The 20,661-nt window shown below is 35.9% G+C and overlaps 1 protein-coding gene across 1 annotated transcript; it reads left to right on the forward strand.

Moving 5' to 3' along the window:
* Positions 1–1,498: 1,498 nt before the first annotated feature.
* Positions 1,499–7,091, forward strand: LOC101161496 (G-protein coupled receptor 4). The gene is made up of 2 exons (XM_011482556.3): positions 1,499–1,810; positions 4,150–7,091. The coding sequence occupies exon 2, from the start codon at positions 4,213–4,215 to the stop codon at positions 5,230–5,232; it is 1,020 nt and encodes a 339-aa protein (XP_011480858.1). The 5' UTR covers positions 1,499–1,810; positions 4,150–4,212; the 3' UTR covers positions 5,233–7,091.
* Positions 7,092–20,661: the final 13,570 nt, after the last annotated feature.

The following is a 20,661-nucleotide window of genomic DNA, read 5'->3' on the forward strand; positions in this document are numbered from 1 at the left end:
GACAGAGTTTGTCTAGGTTAACTTTTTCTTTTTTTTAGCTTGTACACTTGGTAAAATTTGAATTTTTTTTGAAAGTCTTTTGATGTATCAAATGAATGCTTTTTTTTTGTTGCTTATACATGATTTCAGTTACAACACGGAAATCATCTTCAACACTTGAAACTGCATGAGAGACCCAAAGGTTTATGAAAAGACTGCATAGCAGGGTACCAAAATGACAGTTACTGTCACCTCCCTGCTTTGTGTCTCTGTACGTACACCTTGACACTGCCTTTCAAGCAAGAGACCAAGTACTAAATGAGTTCAGCTTTTCAGAGGTTCAAATGCATGTGTGGTCAACAACAAGGCAGTTGCATGCTTTCCTTTTTTAGAATGCGTTTCCGTACATTGAACACTGAAAAGGGGGGGCTGACTTGCAGTACTATTGTAACTGTGAACAGTTATAAAATTTAACTTTCGGCATACATAGATTTTTTTGCATTTTTTTTCTGCAGTTTTTTTCTCTTTTTCTTGGTTGTGAAATTGAAATAAATCAAAAACAAGCATTTTTGTGGAAACAAAACTAAATCAGGCTTATTGTTCTTTAGAAATGTTTGACATCAAAATAAATAACTAAAAAAAACAACAACCTTGAACTGAGAATGCAAATACATCTTTTTTTGGTTTTACCAAATCAAGGTAAATGATTTGGTAAAATCAAGGTAAATACCAAACAGAATATTATGAAAACATTTACGTGTACTGTATAACCATTATCAAAAGCCCCTAATGTTATTTATATTTAGAATTAAATCTGTTGATCAGAGAGATCAGTTACTGTAAACTGTTTTTAGTCTGTAAATGCTGTAGATTCTAATGTCTTAAGTTTCTTTTTACTGTCCAGTCAAAATAAGAAAAGGAAAGAGAAAGGGCGGGAGAAAGAGAAAATTCCTTGGTGTTCCTCTCCCTCTTTTTTTCTGTTGGACTGAAGGTGCATACCTTCAGTCCAACAGAATAAGAGTGCATACTCTCGCTCCATTCTTTCCCACATGTGTGTTTACCTTTCTCAGACTGGTTGCAGACTTTTTTTACAGACTCATTTCATAAACAAAATGAGCCTTGGAAACTGCTATGAGTGTATGTTTGTGGCTGATCTGACAGACACAGGGAACAAGGTTCATGCCTCAGCCCTCAGAGATCTCAGCTTGTGAGGTAACTTTATCTCCCCTCCTCACTTGTTGTGCTTTTGTTTTGCTGTGTGATAAACCACACTGCTTAAGTCATGGATTTGATTTGATTTCAGAAATGGTTTCACTCCCACACGTAAACAAGTAAAACTTGGAAGTTCCAATGACACGACCACTCAACCACAGCTAGTTTTTCTATTGCAAGGTTTTGCCATTTCCCAGAAGCACTAACATGCTGGCCTAAATTACTGATGTGGTAACTCCCTCTCGTTTGCACTTCCTGTTATGCACATGTGCAAGACGAAACCACCTCCCACTGTACACGTCTACCCCATTTAACTATTTCTCTCATCCCTCGGCACAGTTCCTACTGACAGTACAGCAGTGTCAGCAGCTGAGTAGAAGTCGATCTATCAGACAGACAGGGAGAAAAAAATAATCAAGCAATTAAGACTGCAGCTACTCAACTGGATGATAATTACCAGACTGGATTTCAGCAGGGAGGATCATTTGAAATCATTTTGGTTTGGCTTAAAGTTAGTTCTACTATAGGTTTTCTTTTCCTTGCTGCACCGTTTTTTCAAGTCTGGACTGTACCTGAAGTGGCTGTGGAATGTATATGAAGCTCTTGTAAAGAAAAGCAGGTAAGACTAGTTTAGAGTAAGTTAAAGTAAAAACAAAGTTAATGTCAATTAAAAGATCAAACATTTAAGACGTCTTTTATTCACACTGTTGAGTTGAATTTGAGTTTTCATGACATCCTTAATTAACTGGGAGGAGTTAATGATAAGTTATTCTAACTTTATGGGCAACAGTACCTTCAGTTGTGTAGTTTTGAATGGTTTCCTGCTGGAGCTAAATGTTTAGAGAAAAAGTTGACTTTTGTTTTAGGGAGGTGGGCCAGAGAATGATAAATTAAGCATTAAATCATTCTGTGCACACTTTGGTATGCAGCACATTCCAATCTCTCGAGAAAATCGAGAAGCTTGGCCTCTTTAAAGACTTCCAGATGAACAGACAGCAGGATAGTTTGTTGTTTTTTGTATGTAGAGACATACATTAGAGTATTATGATATGTCCTGTTTTAGGATGGATTGTGAATTGAAGTGTTATGTGCTATTGATTAAAATAATGAAGAACAGTTTGTTGGATATGGCAAAAAGCATGTGGATACAAGTTCCCTGCAAGCAGATGTATTACTATTAATACCAGGGAATTACCAACCAGCAGTTAGTCATAACATGCAGACTGATTACAACAGTCTGCAAGGGGCTTTGGAAAAAAGGTGCGGCTTTCGCTAAAAATGTCCAACTTTGCTACCTCTTTAGTTTTTAGCGATACCTTTAAGCTATGTTAAATCAAAATTAATATAACCCCAATCTACGCATACTCACCACACTCATGGCTTCATGGATGCATTGCTCTGTTGTTTTCATTCGCTGAAGACAGTCCGTCTCTAAATGGAATGTCTGTATCAAATTTTCCTGATGTTAATTTAATTAGATCCTTCATGAGACTACAACAGAGGCCAGGAAAGATGAAGAGATGGAGCGCAATATGAACAAAAATCGAAGAACGTCAGAGATACAGTACGCAGCCTAACAATCTGCCATCACCACATATACATGAGGCGTGAATGAATAATGGACACAATGTAAGCGATTTGAGCGTCTGGAAAAGCGCAGATAAATCAAATCCATTAGTATTATTAATTGAACACAAAAGAAGAAAAAAAATACTTCTGTGTTTCGATGAAAAAGGGTGAATCGATTTACAAGACATCCAGAAAATCTAGAATAAGGACTTTTATTTGCTGTATTCTATTGACATTCAGAACATTTTGCAGCCTGTCTAGTCCAACTTTGTTTTTTAAAAATACCAGAGGCCCAAAACGCTGTATGGAAAAAAAGTCAATAAAAATTGTTTGGACCTTCAATAAAACAACAATAACATCTCAATAATATTGTATATCTGCTACACCGCAGACATCATGTGCCAGGACACGATGAAAACCACCATCGTTTTCGGTTCCAAAGGAGGCAACATCTGTTCATTCAAGAAATCCAGAAGAAGGAATTTAATAAAGTAGAATGAGAGTGCATTCATTTTCTTTAAGAAAAAAAAGGTGATACACTTGTTTTAACCTAAGTATTTAAAAACATTTGCAGTAGCTGGATGTATTTCTAGACTCTGGAAAAGCAGAAGCAGGGATGAAAATTTAGAGCAGTATAGTTTAAAAGAGAATATTTTCAACAGGTAAAGTTGCCTTCTATCCTCAAACCATCAGGAAGTCAAGGTTCATTGAAGCACATCATAAGATGAAGCATATGAAGGGTTCAGGATGCCATGAATTTAAATTTGCATCGACAACAGTCACAACGACAGTATCCAGTGTATATAGGGTTTATTTGCCTGTGTTTTTTTTAAATGTATTCGGGGGTCACAGTAACTGGATAGGAACCAGCAACCCTGTGACCCCAAAAGGGATTTAGTGGGTTCTGAAGATGAATAAATGCTTACCAAATTGTAGTATTTATTTTTTTAACTAGTGAATGTTTAAAATATCTATATGTAGACATCTTTCAAAACACTATTGGTAGACGTCTAATAGAGTAAACTAGAGTTGTCTGAGATGTCCAGTATACATCTACAACATATGGTAATTGGTCATCTAATAAACAACTTGTGTGGGGTGGTAAGATGTTCAAAAAAGTAAATTAGTTTATTTATAATGGATGAGTTTACGAAAGAGATTGTCTAAAAGCACTGCAGGACAAAAACATTAAACCCAGCTTTGTTAATTACAAATGCTATTATCTAACTCCTTCCAAACATTGTATTTTTAGTCAGTCTGGATTGCTTTTAAATTTATGATTAGGTTAAAGCCCAGTTGGTTTATGTCAAACATTTTTCTTCAATTTAAAACTGCAATTACTTGTAATGTCCCAAAAAATTCATGCTTTTTAATTTTTTTCCCCCACAGTTTAAATTGCTTCCAGGACTGTGACAGAGAACGGAAGAGATTGTGAATCACACAGTCAAACAAATGGATTCAGCAGCAAACTCCTCCTCAAACATCTCTTGTGTTGAAATTGGAGATAGTCCCATCAGTGACCTTTTGATGTCCGTTTACATCCTGGCCTTTATCTTCGGTCTGCTTTTCAACTTGCTGACATTATGCCCTGTTTGGCATCAAGTAAAGCAAGACAGTGTTCTGGGAATCTTCCTTCTCAGTCTGTCCATTTCAGATTTGTTTTACATTATCACCTTGCCACTTTGGATCAACTATTACCTTAATGACCACAACTGGACACTGCCCCCTGAAACCTGTAGTGTAGCTGGCTTCTTCTACTACTCCAACATGTATATCAGCATCTACCTGCTCTGCTGTATCTCTGTGGATCGCAGCCTCTTGGTGTGTTATCCTCTACACTTCAAGATACACCGGACATCTCGCTATGCCTGGGTCCAGAGTGCTGTCATTTACATTTTAGTGGTGGTGTTGCACATTGTTATTCTGATCAATGACAATCTCAAAGATGCACATGATGATGAAAACAACCGCGATCGTTGTTACGAGACCTACCCCATGACGTACTACGTAGCCATTTTCAACATGGCCAGAGTGGCCATTGGCTTCCTGTTGCCTTTGGGGGTGTTAACTGTAAGCTACTGGAAGATTCTGGCCACCGTAGATAAAAGCCCTGGCCTTAATCCTCAAGCTAAGAGGAAAGTTCGACTGCTCTCTTATGGTGTGATTGGTATCTTCTCTGTATGCTTTGCTCCCTATCACATCATGTTGTTGATACGCTCAGTTGTGTACTTCAGAGCTGATGATCATTCACCGGAAGGAAGTTATTGCAAGTTTGAACAGGACATGCACTTCGCCTTCTCCTGCACACTGGCGCTGTCCAGTCTAAACTGTGTAGTGGACCCTGTGCTGTATGTCCTGGTCAGCAATGGGGTTAGAGATAAAATGAGACTGTGTCTGAAAGTGAAACAAAAGTCGACTCCAGAAGAAGGTGGTTTGACTCCATTAAAAGAAAACAGTAGTAATCTTATTTAAACCATTAACTGCATAAATCTGCATGTGAATTTTTAAAAATATATTTATTTGTAGAGATGTAGGTATATTAACAATTCAGAAACAGTTGTTTATTCTTGAGTTTTAACTATAGAATTATCCTTCAAGCTGTAAAATGGTAGGCATCCCATTATCAGTGGAATCTAAACAGGTCAGTGTTCATTTATGACAGCAGAATTTAACCTAATTTTATTCGTATTCTTTATAGCTATTTCTTTTTAACTATATTTTAGTCATATTGACCTAGTTTTAGTCTTTTAGTTTAGTTTGAGTTGTGCAGAAACCAAAGCTATCCAAACTACAGTACAGTTTGGTACTATAGTTTATATGGTGTATAAAATGGTGTATAAAAACAGGTACTTTCTGTTTTAGGTTAATTAAAGCTTAGAAATGTACTTGATGTAAATTTATAGACATATATGATTATTTAAAAATCTTTATGTGATAAATATTAATAAGTAATCAAATCATTGGTTTAAAATCAAAGATTGAATCTAAACACAATACTTGGTATTCATACTATTTTTATATACTTAAAATCTTGCTGTACTGCTATCATGTGTCACACCTTGTAAAATTAAGCTTACTGATTAATAATAATTGTAAGTTTAATAAATTTATTTATAATATACTAACAAAATACTGTATATAAATAAAATAAAATAAAAATCTATTATGCATTTAAAACAAACAAGAAATGAATGTTGATGTCGGATTGAACAGCTTGCAAATGTTGTTTCAAATGTGTTGTATTTTTAACATTAATGGTTGCTCCACTCAGTGATACAACCTCTTGTTTTTGGTCGCATTATGTTTGATGTGTCTCCCCATGTCAACTTTTCTATCTCTCCCCGGAGTAGACATTTCCTTCAAACCTTCAAAAACGTACACAGGAAATCTGTTTACAGCATTTTCCCAGGTAACCTAGGTAACCAAGTGTAAGCCACACTGTGCAAGACTTTGGTCTGAATGGATCTACAGTATTTGTACTTCTTCCCACCTTTGATTGTAAAAAGTTGCTGTGTATTTTTGTCATGTTTTTATTTAAAAATAGTGTTATGTTGAATTTTTTATCCTACAAGAACTACAAGAACTGTTTTGCTTTCCGTCAAGGAAAATATGTCGTTGATGGAGACTGTGACCAAAACATTTTGTGAACAAATTTACACTGAAACAGGTCAAATCCTTGGTAGCGTTTTGGTGTCCTCACTGGTACATTCTCTTTCTTGTCTTGCACATTAAGCAAGACAGTGGCTTATGGCTAAAATAGCATGCATCTTCCAAATAGATAACTGAATTGTCAACTTGTGGTTCTACTATACTGTGGCTTTTCCAGTTGCAGCTACTTTAGCTCTGTTGGAAAAAGTCAAAGATGAACAATTCTACTTAGAATTTAGTCTGTTGGTTGGTATGAGTGTGTTATCTATCACAACACAGCCTGTACTAAATTTAAAAGACCTGATGCATTCAGAGTGAATGCATCATTTGCCTTGATGTGAGAGAAACATGTCAATTTTATTCTAAAATAAAAAGGCAAGCTTTTTTTCTAGATGTGTGTGCATTTTCTAGATTTTTTTTGTTGTTAGATGATAACTAAATGTGTCTGAAATAATTATTTCTGTTAAAAAAACTGCAAACTGCAAACTGAGGTCATAAAATGTAAGTGGTTACATACTGCAAAAAACAATTAGCTACTGTATGTTTGATGTATATACTACGACACTGAAAGCATATGTGGATCCGATCTGCTGGACTCCACAAAAACAGCTTTATGTTTATTTATTTATTTACCTTTATTCAACCAGGGAAGTCTTATTGACATTAAAAATCTCATTTTCAAATTGTGTGTGCGTGTGTTCTGTGGAAATGAAAGTGCACAAGTTAGTAAGGTGTTAACCTCAAGAGGAGATGTTGACGCAAATTCATTTACAGAAGTTTTCCTTAATGTGTAGGAAAGTCTAACGGCAGGAAAGCCCAGTTTAGTTTAGTCTGTTTAGTTTAGTTTAGCCAATACCCATTAAATTATGTGACTTCATGTTCTTTATGATTCATATTTATTACACAACTACCGGTTTGAACCCCATTGAGATGACTATTGTTGTAATACTGGGCTTTATAAATAAAATTGAATTGAATTGAATGGTATTGAATTGAAATGTGATGGGGGTTTAGAAGTCTTTTACAAATTACAACCATAATCAACAATATTTATGATAACGCTTATATGCTTCGCAAAATTTTGTTTAAACGTTTAATGCTCTCCACTAGATTTTCATTTGGTTTACTGTTCTGACGAAACAAAGGTTTTTAAAAACAGATTTTGCAAGCCTTCCTCTGAGGATCCAGTCTTGCGTAAAAAAGCTCCTTTACCAAAATAAAGCTTATACAAAAATTCAGTCTTCTATTAGCATTGCACAAAGTATTGTTTCATACTTAAATTAGTTTCAATTATTAGTTTGGTTTTGTTCCAGCTGTTCCATATTTTGGGGCATTCTGAAACATTTTGTTCAACATAAAGCACATTGCTCAAAGTATTTAAGTTAAGAAGAAGTTGTTCAAGATTTTTTTAACCAATATTAGAGCTTTTATGGCTTTCCAAAGGAGTAAGTAAAGTTTTGGGTGTATGTAGGTCATAAAACAAATAAACAAGTCACAAAAACAAGGGTAAGGAACTCCAAAATAACATGCTCCTAACCAGTTCTGACTTAGTTGTCAGCGATTAAAAAAAAAAAAAGAACTCTTGATGTTATTTTTTTGTTTGTTTATTACTTGAAAATTCTATTTGAGAGAGTATTACACTGTCACATATTGAGAAGGAATAACCTGGTAAAGTTACAGTTATAGTAAAACTTTTCAGGAAAGAAAACATTCGTAGGTGATTCACATAAGCAGAAAATACAACAAAAGCGCGTGTAAAATTTCTGTTAAACTGAGGTTTCCATGAAGTCTTGTTTAGCTGCTTTGACATGTCTCTGACTATTTTTGAGGCTGGATAAATGAAACTTGTCTGAGCTTCAAGGCAAGCCTGCTTCTATTAAGGTTTCTTGATTGAATTTGCTCTTCTTGTTTTTTTTTTCCCCCTGGTTATTATGGTTCACGAAAAAATGGTTTAACAAAGGTTAACCAAAAATATAGCTTTAACCCCGAAAAAAGTAAAATAAAATAAATAAATAAAAACACGTCAAAACAGAAATGACAGAATGTCCAGAATACCAGAACAGCTGGAAAGAAAAACATGGTAGTGACCATGTGTTACCTTGTATTGTGGTATTGGAAACGCAAAAGCATACTTATTTGGTACTCTTGTGCAATAGTTCCTTAAACGACTCACTGAAAAAAGCAATTTTTCAAAAAACTTACTTAAAAAATTAATCAGTGAAAATTAGACATTGTTGATGAATTATTGTTCACAAAATAACAAAAATGCAAATAAAACATGTTTGGACATAAAGGATGATTCCTCTACTAAAAACTGTAAATAGTTTGACCATAGCAGCTTACCAAAATTAATTATAGGGACATATAAATGTATTTAAGTCCTCTATATCAATCTATAAAATCATTTTCAAAAAACAAAAAAGGAAACAGAACACCTCAAAATATTAATATATTTAATTTCAACTATTTTAGTGACCAATATGTGTTTACTGTCATTCACAGAGAGATACCAACAAAAAAGATGTGTGGCGATTCAGAAGTCCAGCCAGGTCTCTAAACTTACAGATGCCAAGTGTAGCTGTTCATTGGAGAACTGGCGAAAATAAACATCTGAAAATAGAAAAAGTTCCTCTTTTTTAAATTTTATTTTGAGAGCCAGCAATGAGTAACTTTTTTTCCTCTTTTTGGGGTGGGGTGGAATGGGGGGAATAATTTCTGAGACGACAAGATTCAAATGAAATCTATTCAATGTTAAACCTTGTGCTCACAGAAATGTTCTGTTTTCCAAATATTTAAGTTTTAAAAATCCAAACAATTAATCTACAATTAGATGTTGTCATCTGTTGACATCTGTCACTAATATTCCTGTTTTAGAATCATTTGGTTCACTGTCTCTGTGAAGATTTAAAAAAAATGCAAACAAACAAAAATTTGGAGTAAGGAGAGCACTCATTTTATATCAGAAATTTTGACTTGCAAAGGAGCCAATTGCAGGAAAAACAGAGGGTTGATGACTCTAAATTAAAATTAAAAGATTAAGACATTAATTAAAAATAGCAAACACCCAAACAGGCATTTCAAAACCTGAAGCACGATCAGCAAAGGGTAACAACAAGGGTAATTTACCTTGAATAACTAAAGCATTTGACTTCAGTAGACTGAAAATAATTAACTTAGAAGAAAGCATATGTCAGGATAAAAAAAATTAAACCTGGTCTGAACAAGACAGCATAAACAAAAAGCTAAGAAAGGAAATGTAACCTAAAAACAAAACAAAGCTCAATAGAGAGAACAAGAAAAAAATTTAATAAAGGAAATGAAACTCAAACAGCATACAACTTTACAGGAAGCACCAAAACACATATTAAGAAAATTTTTTTTATATTTTTTTCAGTGCAAGGACTGGAAGCTATTTTTAATGGGTTTGCAATTTTAAGGTGGACAAAGCAGAGTGAGAGGTCAGTGGTTTTGGCTGTATACCTCCCTATTGCTGTCACTATGCATTTAACCGTCGCCTGTTTTAGGCTTTGTGTCAACAATAGATTCTTGACTAGAGATCAGCCAAAATGTTTTTTGTTTCTTTTAGGGGCCGATGCTGATAACTAGTAGTTAAAAAGGCCAATAAGTTATATTTGGAGCAGATATTCATTTGCAGTAACAGTAATATTGACAACAAAATTTAGAATAATACAAACACTAATAAGTACGGTAACTTTTTTTTAATTTAAAAAACAAGTTAATAGCTCCTAAATGCAGGGATTAGCAAGATCAGCAGCACATATTATACATATTTTAAGTCAAAGAAACAGTTCCCTGAAATTGTTCATAGTGAATAAAGAAAAAAACATCAACACAAACGAAATTACCCATCTTTGTGATACATTAAAACAAAAAGTTCCTTGGCACAGTAGTAGCATATCTTAAAAGGTAAATAAATAGCTATCTGAATTTTTACCATTAAATAAAACAAAGTTCAATACAATTTGTGAAAAAAGTGACTGGTAAATAGCTCAAGATTGTTCAAAAAGTTGTTCTGCGTGTTCTCCAACTAAATGGCTTCTCTTGGGCTTGTAAATTGCAGAGACCTTCCTGACGATGCTTGTTCAGTACTGATGAAGATGGTGCACTAAGAAACTTTCTTGCATATTCTGCAAATTGCTTGAATCGTCGTTCATGTTGGCGCTGAACAGGAGGGATGGACCGCAGTTATACACAGGGCAGCTAAAGCGCTTGTGCTGCTTTTTTTTTTTTTGGGTTTGGGACGGACAAACATTCATTTTTTTTAATGTGCAATGCTTAAACAGTGTTTAAAAACCTTTGTGTTAACATGTTAAAAGTGACAGACCTAGTTGCTAGTATCACGCAGAGGACTGAATGCATGTTTTGCACAACCATTCATATCATGCCACAATTGGGACAATGCTGGAGACAGAGCGGCATGCAGCTGCATCCAGGCTAAAACAACTAGTTCACAATCTGGAGCTGATTAACAATATGATATTATGAGTAGTAACAGAATTTAGGTGGAGACAGACAGAAAATTGACACTAATAGATTGAGATTTAACACACAGGTGCTGCTGTTTGTTGGTGATGGGAGGAATGCAAATTGTGACTTTCTACTTCTTTAGCTCCCATCTGCTCCCTTCAGGGATCGCCACAGCAAATTATCCACCTCCATCCAAACCTGTCCACTTCATCCTCCTCACTAACACCAACTACCATCAAAGTCCCCCTACACTACACTACTGAACCTCCTCACAGAGATTAGGACTTCCTCCAGGGTTCCAGATCAACATATTCACTGCTTCTGCTCTAAACATGTCCAAACCGTTGAAAATGGACATTCTTGGCTCTATTTTCAAAGCATCTATTACAAGTTTTCTCACTGATCCATTTAGTTTAGATCAATAGAATCGAGGCACCAACAATTATTTTAAACTATTTTTTCCTTAACGTGATATTTTTATAAAGGGTACAACATTTTTCAAAAGACCTTATAACAAAATTCTTCCAACAAGCAGCCCCAACAAACTTCTACAATGAAAAATTATATAAATTGTATCTAGATGTGAATGACTTGTTAGTCTCGAGTCAGAAGGTGATTAAATAATTGTTCTGGTACTCTATAGTTAAACACTTGATAGTCTAAACCTCAAAGAAAACAAGATTGGGGGACAAGAAATATAGAAACTTTCCAAGGGATTTAGTAAAAATGCACAGTCTGTACTCGTAAACAAACAGGGAAACCTTAAATTCGTCAACCAGCAACCATCCCTATGTAATATTAAGGATTGGAATAAATATTTCTAGTACGGTTTGTGTGACAAAAAAAAAAAAAAAAGAAACAATATATATATATAATAGCTTTTGAATGAATATTGATTAAAACTATTCCACTTTTTTATACGTCATTAATGTTCACTTATTTTTTTTCTTTTTTTGTAAATAAGTGTTGTTTTTTTAAGACTCATGTTTGTAGAGGATATGATGGTCAGGTAAAAAAAAAAAAAAACTGAAAGCATTAGGCCCACCGCATTACAGATCCATTTACTGGCAGCACGGCATACAGCCAGAGTGGCCACTTGGAAAATCAGTATGGTTTTATTGATAGCCTTGTAATGCAGGGTTGGTATAAATGCACTGTCTGGAAAAGCAATTCTTGCTTGTTCCTTTTGGATCTCAGACTCATGCAGGGTTGGTATAAATGCACTGTCTAGATAAGCAATTCTTGCTTGTTCCTTTTGGATCTCAGACTCATAATTGTGACGCTTACAAAGGAGCTACCAGCAGAAAGCAATTTATATGCTTCTCTATCACAATGACAAATCCATGATTACTTAAAAACATCTAGAGGGGACCAGCAGTATCTTTGGTCATTTACTTTTCAAGTTTACAGCATATTAGAGTGAAGGATTTGAACAAGTACATTATAATATCTTACCTTTTTTTGTTGCAGTTCTCTCTCTTGTTAATTGTATTTCCTTTTTCTCTTGATATTCAAAATCAAAAGTTTAAAACAAGCTTAATTGCAAAATATATCAGGTGGTTTCTCATGGCTCTCATATCATTTTAGTTTTCTTTTGGATTTTTTGACTAAATTTTCCTGCAGCAGACACTTAGATAAAACATGCCAGTTTATTAAGCAAGGACACACTCTTGACAAGCTGATATTTCACTTCTTTATTTCGGGCTGCAAGAGTGACAATTCCGTCTCATCAGATCTTGTACCATCAGTTTTCTCCCAGATGACGTACAGGTGAGATCATGAGAGCTCTGGCATGCTAGGAGCAAAACGAAATGCAAATTAAAACATCGCCCAGGCTGTAAGCCTTCAGATTCTTGGCAATGTATGGTGACACATGGGGAAATGTCAGGTACTGTACACCATCTGTACATCAGGTAAAAATTCAGATTTCAGCAGCTTAGAAAACATTGATTTTGGCAGTATCTGTAAGTCCAGTTAAATTGATTTGGTTAATTAAACAACACCTGGCTTCATCTATCAAGTAGCAAATCCTTTTAGATAAGCTGGGATCATCATTATTTTTTTAGACCATTTTAGCATTTCAAACCCAACTGCAGTTCAAAGCAGGTGATGTTTTCCATCCAGTAGGCTATGGTGATATAAAAAAAAGACAAATCCTGTTTAAAATTACTAGTTTTCAACCCCCATAGCTTTACTGCTCACTGTGTAGTGGCGCTGGATTGGGTTTGAGTATCTCTTCATAGCAAGACATTTTTAATTATTTACATGATTGTTGACTCTTTGCCTAACGGGATAAATAAGTTACAAAAAAGCATCACTTTTCATTAGAAAAATTCGTCTGACCAGGTAACAAAAACAAAATAAAACAAAACACATTTTATGTGTAATTTGACTTGGCTGTTGGTAGAAGTGTTTATTATATTGAAGCTAAGCGTGACAGCGTTTGACACACGAGGACACCAGCAAAGTGATGCTAAAAGATGTTTTGTCTTTTAAGCTTGTGGCTAAAAACAGCATGATTTAGGTATGACATTCTTAAATAACTTTTTTTGGAGGTTATTCCCAAGATGGTAATATGAAAAATTGATGTTTAGTCAGACTTTATCACTTCACTCATAACATTCCTTTGTAGCCTTTCGTCTTATTTTTCTTTCTTGTTTTAAATGAACATTTAAGCAATATGTTCAAAGTTTTTAAGGGCCAATATCATGCTTTTCTTAAGCCTTTCAGAGTAAACTAAATCCATGTATATGATAATACATTACCATTGACACTCTAAAGAACAATTCTTTAATGACATTTTAGTTATTTTTGCAGCTGATGTTCATACCCGGAAAGTAAGACATCCTGATCTCTGAGGCACCGCCTTTTCACTCCTTGTGGGTGAAAGCCGCCATTTCATGACGCCAACCTAGGCAAGGCAAGGCAAGGCAAGTTTATTTATATAGCACATTTCCTGTACAGAGACAATTCAAAGTGCTTTACATAAAAAATTAAAAGAACGATTAAAAACAAATTGTAAAAATGTGATCATTAAAACAAAATTAAAAGATAGTAAACAAGATTTGAATTTAAAACAAGCATAGATAAACAGTGTGGACACTAAAAGACACTAAGTGTTTCAGCAGATCTGATGTTTTCTGGAAGTCTATTCCAGATCTGAAGCATAGAAAGTGAATGCAGCTTCTCCATGCTTAGTTCTGGCTCTGGGGACTGATAAAAGACCGGATCCAGAAGAGCGGAGAGGTCTGGCTGGTACGTACTGGGTCAGGAGGTCAGCCATGTATTTTGGTGCTAAACCATTCAAAGCTTTATAAACCAGTAACAGAACTTTAAAGTCTCTCCTCTGACAGACAGGTAGCCAGTGCAAAGACCTCAGAACTGGACTAATGAGGTCCACTTTCTTGGTCCTTGTGAGGACCCGGGCAGCAGAGTTCTGAATAAGCTGCAGTTTCCTGATGGATTTTTTTGGTAGTCCTCTAAACACACTGTTACAGTAATCAAGTCGACTAAAGATGAAAGCATGCACTTGTTTCTCCAGGTCCTGCTTAGACATCAGATCTTTAATCCTTGAGATATTTTTGAGATGATAATAGGCTGATTTTGTAACTGCCTTGATGTGTTTATCAAAATTTAGGTCTGTGTCTATCAATACACCCAAGTTTTTGGCCTGGTTGGTAGTTTTTAGTTGAATGGATTGAAGCTCTATAATGACGTCCAACCTTTTTTCTTTAGCCCCAAAGACAATAACCTCAGTTTTGTTTTTGTTTAGCTGTAGTAAATTATGGCACATCCAGTCATTAATGTCCTCAATGCATTTACCAAGAGCTTGTACACGGCCTCGGTCGCCCGGTGTCAGTCTAATATATATCTGTGTATCATCTGGATAACTATGATAGCTAATGTTGTTTTTCTTTATCACTTGGGCCAGTGGGAGCATGTAGATGTTAAATAGAAGTGGTCCTAGGATGGAGCCTTGGGGTACTCCACATGTGATTTCTATTGGCTCAGAAGTAAAGTTACCAATGGACACAAAATATTTCCTGTTTTCTAAGTACGTTTTGAACCAGTTTAATACTGGCCCAGTGAGACCCACCCAGCCTTCCAGTCGTCTGGGTAGTATTGCATGATCGACTGTATCAAACGCAGTACTGAGATCCAGTAGAACTAGCACTGACATATTCCCACTGTCTGTATTCAAACGTATGTCATTAATCACTTTGATCAGGGCCGTTTCAGTGCTGTGATTCTGTCTGAAGCCTGACTGGAAGGCATCATAGCAGTTATTTTTTATTAGGAATTCATTTAGCTGATGGAAAACAGCTTTTTCAATGATTTTGCTTAAAAATGGCAGGTTTGATATCGGTCTATAGTTGTTCATTTGAGTTTTGTCTAGACTGTCCTTTTTTAGAAGAGGTTTAATTACAGCTGTTTTTAGTGGATCTGGGAAAACGCCAGATGTTAACGACAAGTTGATAGTCTGGAGCAGGTCTGGTTCCAATGTCTTTGAGACTTTTTTGAAAAAGCTAGTGGGTAGAATATCCAGACTGCAAGAGGAGGAGTTCAGTTGCGATAGAATGTCCAGCAGTGCTTTGCTGTTTATGGGTTGAAACTGAGCCATTGGATTAATACTGGTTTCTAGTGGATAGGGTTCATATCTTGAGCTTGTAGTTGATGAAACTATTGTTTGTCTAGTGTTTTATGATTTTGTCCCTGAAGAATTTGGCAAAGTCATTACAGCCTTTGATGGAGTAAAATTCTGGTGCCACTGTCACAGGGGGTTTTGTCAACCTGTCGACTATATTAAATAGGACCCGAGCATTATGGGAGTTTTTGGTAATAATTTCAGAAAAAGAGGACTTTCTTGTATTGCACAGTTGTAAATTATAGAAGTGAAGTTTCTCTTTATAAATGTCATAATCTACCTGTAGTTTAAATTTTCTCCATTTGCGTTCAAATTTCCTACATTCTCTTTTTCCATTGTTTACAACAATGGAATTTCTCCATGGAGATTTTTTCCTACCAGAGATCACCTTCACTTTACTAGGAGCAATATTATCCATGATATTTGACATGTTGGAATTAAAGCTGTTCACAAGTTCGTTGACTGAATTCCCTGAGAGGGGAGGAGTCAGGGAGAACATCTGATTGAACATCTCACTAGTATTTTCAGTTGTATACCGTTTTGTGATCTCCTCCCTTAAAACATTTGTGTATACTGGAATAATGCTCTCGCAGGAAACACAGCAGTGATCAGACAGACCTAAGTCACATACAGTAACCTTACTGATGTTCAGACCTTTGGAAATCAATAAATCAAGAATATTCCCCCTGTCGTGTGTGGGCTCTGTTACATGTTGAGTCATTCCGAAATTGTCAATTGGCAATGATGAAACTGATATCGTTTTTTTTAAACAAACAATTTTTTGTTAGGAACTTACTTGCGGGGAAAAAATCTTTTTCAAACCCTAAACTCTAACAGAGTTGCTGTGACCTTGCAGAGGTGCAAAGACAGCTAAATGCTGGAGACAGACAAGGAAAAGGTTGCCGTCTCCAGCAGCTTTGTGGCTCCTTACTCCAGAGCCGGTCCCAGCAGAGTGTCTGTGTTTCTCCCAGAAAAACCAACAACATCCAAACGTTTGCAAAGGTGCATGTGTGTATTGTGCATTAAAAAAAAAGTGTTTTAGCCCATCACGTCTAGCTGTGTCAACCTGGGGGTGGTGCTGGCAGCACAGACTCTTCCTGGAAGGGGCTGTTTTTCATCTATGTGACAATGTGAGAACCCACTCGTTTTAATGGATTGGGAGGGGCTGGTGCTCAGAGCGCAGGTTTTTAGAGGAATACTCAGAAATGTGTGAATGGATGAAAATACAGCTTTGGGATTGTTATTTGTGAGGAAGTAACATTATAGTACACTTATAAGTAAAAAAAGTTTGAGGCCCTTTAATAAATAATGTCTGAGGTTAGGACAAATTATCATTTGGCTGATCTGGAAAGTTGCATCTTTTATTACATTTGATTAAGATGTCATATTTGCTGACTGACACGCAGGAAAGGGCATTGGTAACCAGACAAAAGGTAATAAGAATTAAAGAATTGTAGAACATATGCCACACAAGCTAAAACTTTTTTTTTTCTAATTCTAAGGGGAAAATTAAGTTAAACTTTCTTTTTCTTGTGCCTGTAGGAAGACAGGCCAGGCTTCCTTTGCAGATGATTGCAAAAAAAGATTTATACCGCTTAGCCTCTTAGGCTTAAATGTTCGCATTACATGGAAAACCCATCTGTTCTTAAATGCCTGAGAAAAAGAGGGTTTTTCGGAAGACTGTGGTCAAATTTAAATTGTCAGCTTTTTACATGTGGATTTCTAAAAGGATTTCTTTAAGTTAGACTCCTGCAACATGGTAATTTATAAAAACAAACATTTTTTTCCCTCAGAGATAGTGGATTTAGCTTTCAAATTGTAACAACACATTAGTTATAAAATCCCCAAAATACATTGATTAATAAGTAAACATTTGAGAATGAATACACCAAAAACCATTTAATATTATTTTATTTTCACATTTATAAATCATTGGCACATAAATAAGATAAACTGGTTTAATTTTAATTGGATTTGTTATCCATTTTGTCCACTGTAAATGCAAATTGCAAACCCATGGCAATCTCTAAAGACTTCTGTTAATTTAAACCTTTGCAATAGTTCAAATGATTTAAATAATGTACATGAAATTAACTAGTAAAGACATTCAAAAATATCCTGTGTTACCTCTGAATAAAGGAAAGAGTGAACATCTTGACTTCTGTATTATACAGATGACCATTTAGCTGGCAAGATGTAAACATATTTGCTAATATCCCTAAATACAAAAGTGAAACCGCAAACATACTGAGCGACCTGGGACATTAACTTAAAATACTGCAATAAAAAGAAAAATATTGATACATTAGAGTATCAAATGAAAGAAGCTGAACATTGTGCATTTTTTCTGACTGGTAGAAACTACTTTCATGTTATTTGGCACATTTTTGTCTTTTGCATACAATTTTTAAAAAATAGGTTCTTCATTTCTCATTTTCTTTTATGCTGTCACAAAAACACAATAACCTTCAAAATGACCATTTTTGAGAAAGCTCAGAGTGTCCCATTTTGAAACTGGTAAAAAGCTAATGGTGAGCAGTTCAGGTGTATTTTCTAATATCACAGACCTAATGGCTGCATCGAGCAGAACCCTGTCGACTCCAGTGCTGATGACCTGAATCCAGATGAAAAACGGGCATGTTCAGGTAAATTACAGACGTGTTAATAATGTGGGGGTCAGTTACCAGCCTTTATATTCTACTCATTTACTCAGACCAGATCTGTTTCCTCAAAAAATTTTTATTGACATCTAAATGGCTCAACTTTATTGATAAAGCAATGAAGCCAAAATAATGCACACACAATAGACAGTTGCACTTTTGTACAACAGAGTTTTGGGACCACCATGAAAGGGGAAAAGAGGAAATATATGAGAATAAACTTGTCTTACTACAAGAAAAAAACGGCAACTTTTTATGAGAATGAAATCGTGAATTTATGAGATTTTACAAGGAGATGTTTGTACTTTTGCTATTGTAAATTCACAAGTATAAAGTTGACAAAATAAAAAATAAATACTTGATTTAAATCTGTGTGACATTTTTCTTGTAACACTTGTGCTATCCTAGGCACTTTAACATTGGGAGTTGGGTCATCTAGACCCACTAGACAGTGCTCTGAACCTTTTTTTCTTCAATGATTTGTGATCTTCACTGGTGTCCATGGATTACAGGAAATCTTTCCACCTTTATCCACCTTTGTCATGGTAGGGAGAACACGTCAATATAAGGGTGGGGTCATCTAAGATACCACAAGGGTTAAAGAAAATTAGAAGATCCACTTTCCTACATTTTCTTTTCAATGTCCTCATACCCAAATTAATATATATATATATATATATATATATATATATATATATATATATATATATATATATATATATATATATATATATATATATATACATACATATATATATATATATATATATATATATATATATATATATACACATCCAAGATCCATGAGTACATCAAGCTCAAGGCCCCAACTGACAGTGTGCTCAGTGAATGTCTCAGGCAATGGAGAGCAGAGGATACAGTGCTGGAGGACAGATCCTCATGGGAGGACAAACCCCTGCATGGGATGTACCACCGGACCATAACTGAAGTGGCTGATATCAAGAAGTCCTACCAATGGCTAGAAAGGGCTGGCCTACAGGACAGCACAGAAGCGCTCATCCTGGCAGCCCAGGAACAAGCCCTGAGCACCAGAGCGATAGAGGCTCAGATCTACCACACCAGACAAGACCCAAGGTGTAGGCTGTGCAAAGAGGCGCCTGAAACAATCCAGCACATAACTGCAGGGTGTAAGATGCTGGCAGGGAAAGCATACATGGAGCGCCACAATCAAGTGGCTGGAATAATATACAGGAACATGTGTGCAGAATATGAACTGGAAACCCCAAGGTCAAAATGGGAAACACCTCAGAAGGTGGTAGAGAATGAGAGGGCAAAGATCCTGTGGGACTTCCAGATCCAGACTGATAGGATGGTAATGGCGAACCAACCAGACATTGTAGTGGTGGATAAAGAACAGAGGAAAGCCGTTGTGGTGGATGTGGCAGTGCCAAGCGATGGTAACATCAGGAAGAAGGAACATGAGAAACTGGAGAAATACCAGGGACTCAGAGAAGAACTGGAGAAAGCATGGAAAGTAAAGGTGACAGTGGTGCCTGTGGTAATTGGAGCACTCGGGGCAGTAACCCCCAAGCTAGAGGAGTGGCTACAACAGATACCTGGAAAGACCTCAGACGTCTCAGTCCAGAACAGCGCAGTGCTAGGAACAGCTAAGATACTGCACAGGACCCTCAAGCTCCCAGGCCTATGGTAAAGGACCCGAGCTTGGAGGAGAAACCACCTGCGGAGGGTGAGAGGGCCGTTTTATATTTATATATATATATATATATATATATATATAAAACAAGTACAAATACGTGTGTGAACTTGATTGTGGTGAAATAATCAAAGCTCTTTCAATTACAACCAATGAGTATTACATTGTGTAATGTGCAATGATGATACTGAAACGTTTTAAATTACAATCAATAAGCCATTGATTTTGTTTACTTGATCTGCAATGTATAGCAAATTACTGGTTTAATGTAATAATGTGTTGCTTAAGGATGATCAATGATTACTACATCTTGGTACCAGTTACTGTTTAATGAAATCATGAATGAATGTTTTCTGAAGATAAACTGTCACGAACTGGTGGTGGAGGACCCAAATGCAGGAGACCAAGCTTGATGACAGGAACTAAAACATTTAATTAGCAAACTGAAACATGACAAAACTATGAGGGGAAAAAAACCTGTGACAAAACAGAGCAGATGACCTGACAAGGAAGAACAGAAACCAAGACACTTAAATAGGCTGAGGGCAATTAACTGAACTGAAGACAGCTGTGGATCATGAACCTGAAGGTGTGACTGACAAGGAAACCAAAAACATGACAAAGAAAACCAAACCACTGAATCCTTACAGTACCCCTCCCGAAAAGGGCAGATTCCAGATGCCCAAAAACCCCTAGGAGGAGGGGACCTGGAGGAACAGAAAATGAAAAAAGTCCAGAACAGTTTGGGTTCCTTCAGCCAGACGGAAGTGAGGGGCATCAGAACC

This window comes from Oryzias latipes, chromosome 13 (genome assembly GCF_002234675.1).
Source record: "Oryzias latipes chromosome 13, ASM223467v1".
NCBI classification, from domain to species: domain Eukaryota; kingdom Metazoa; phylum Chordata; class Actinopteri; order Beloniformes; family Adrianichthyidae; genus Oryzias; species Oryzias latipes.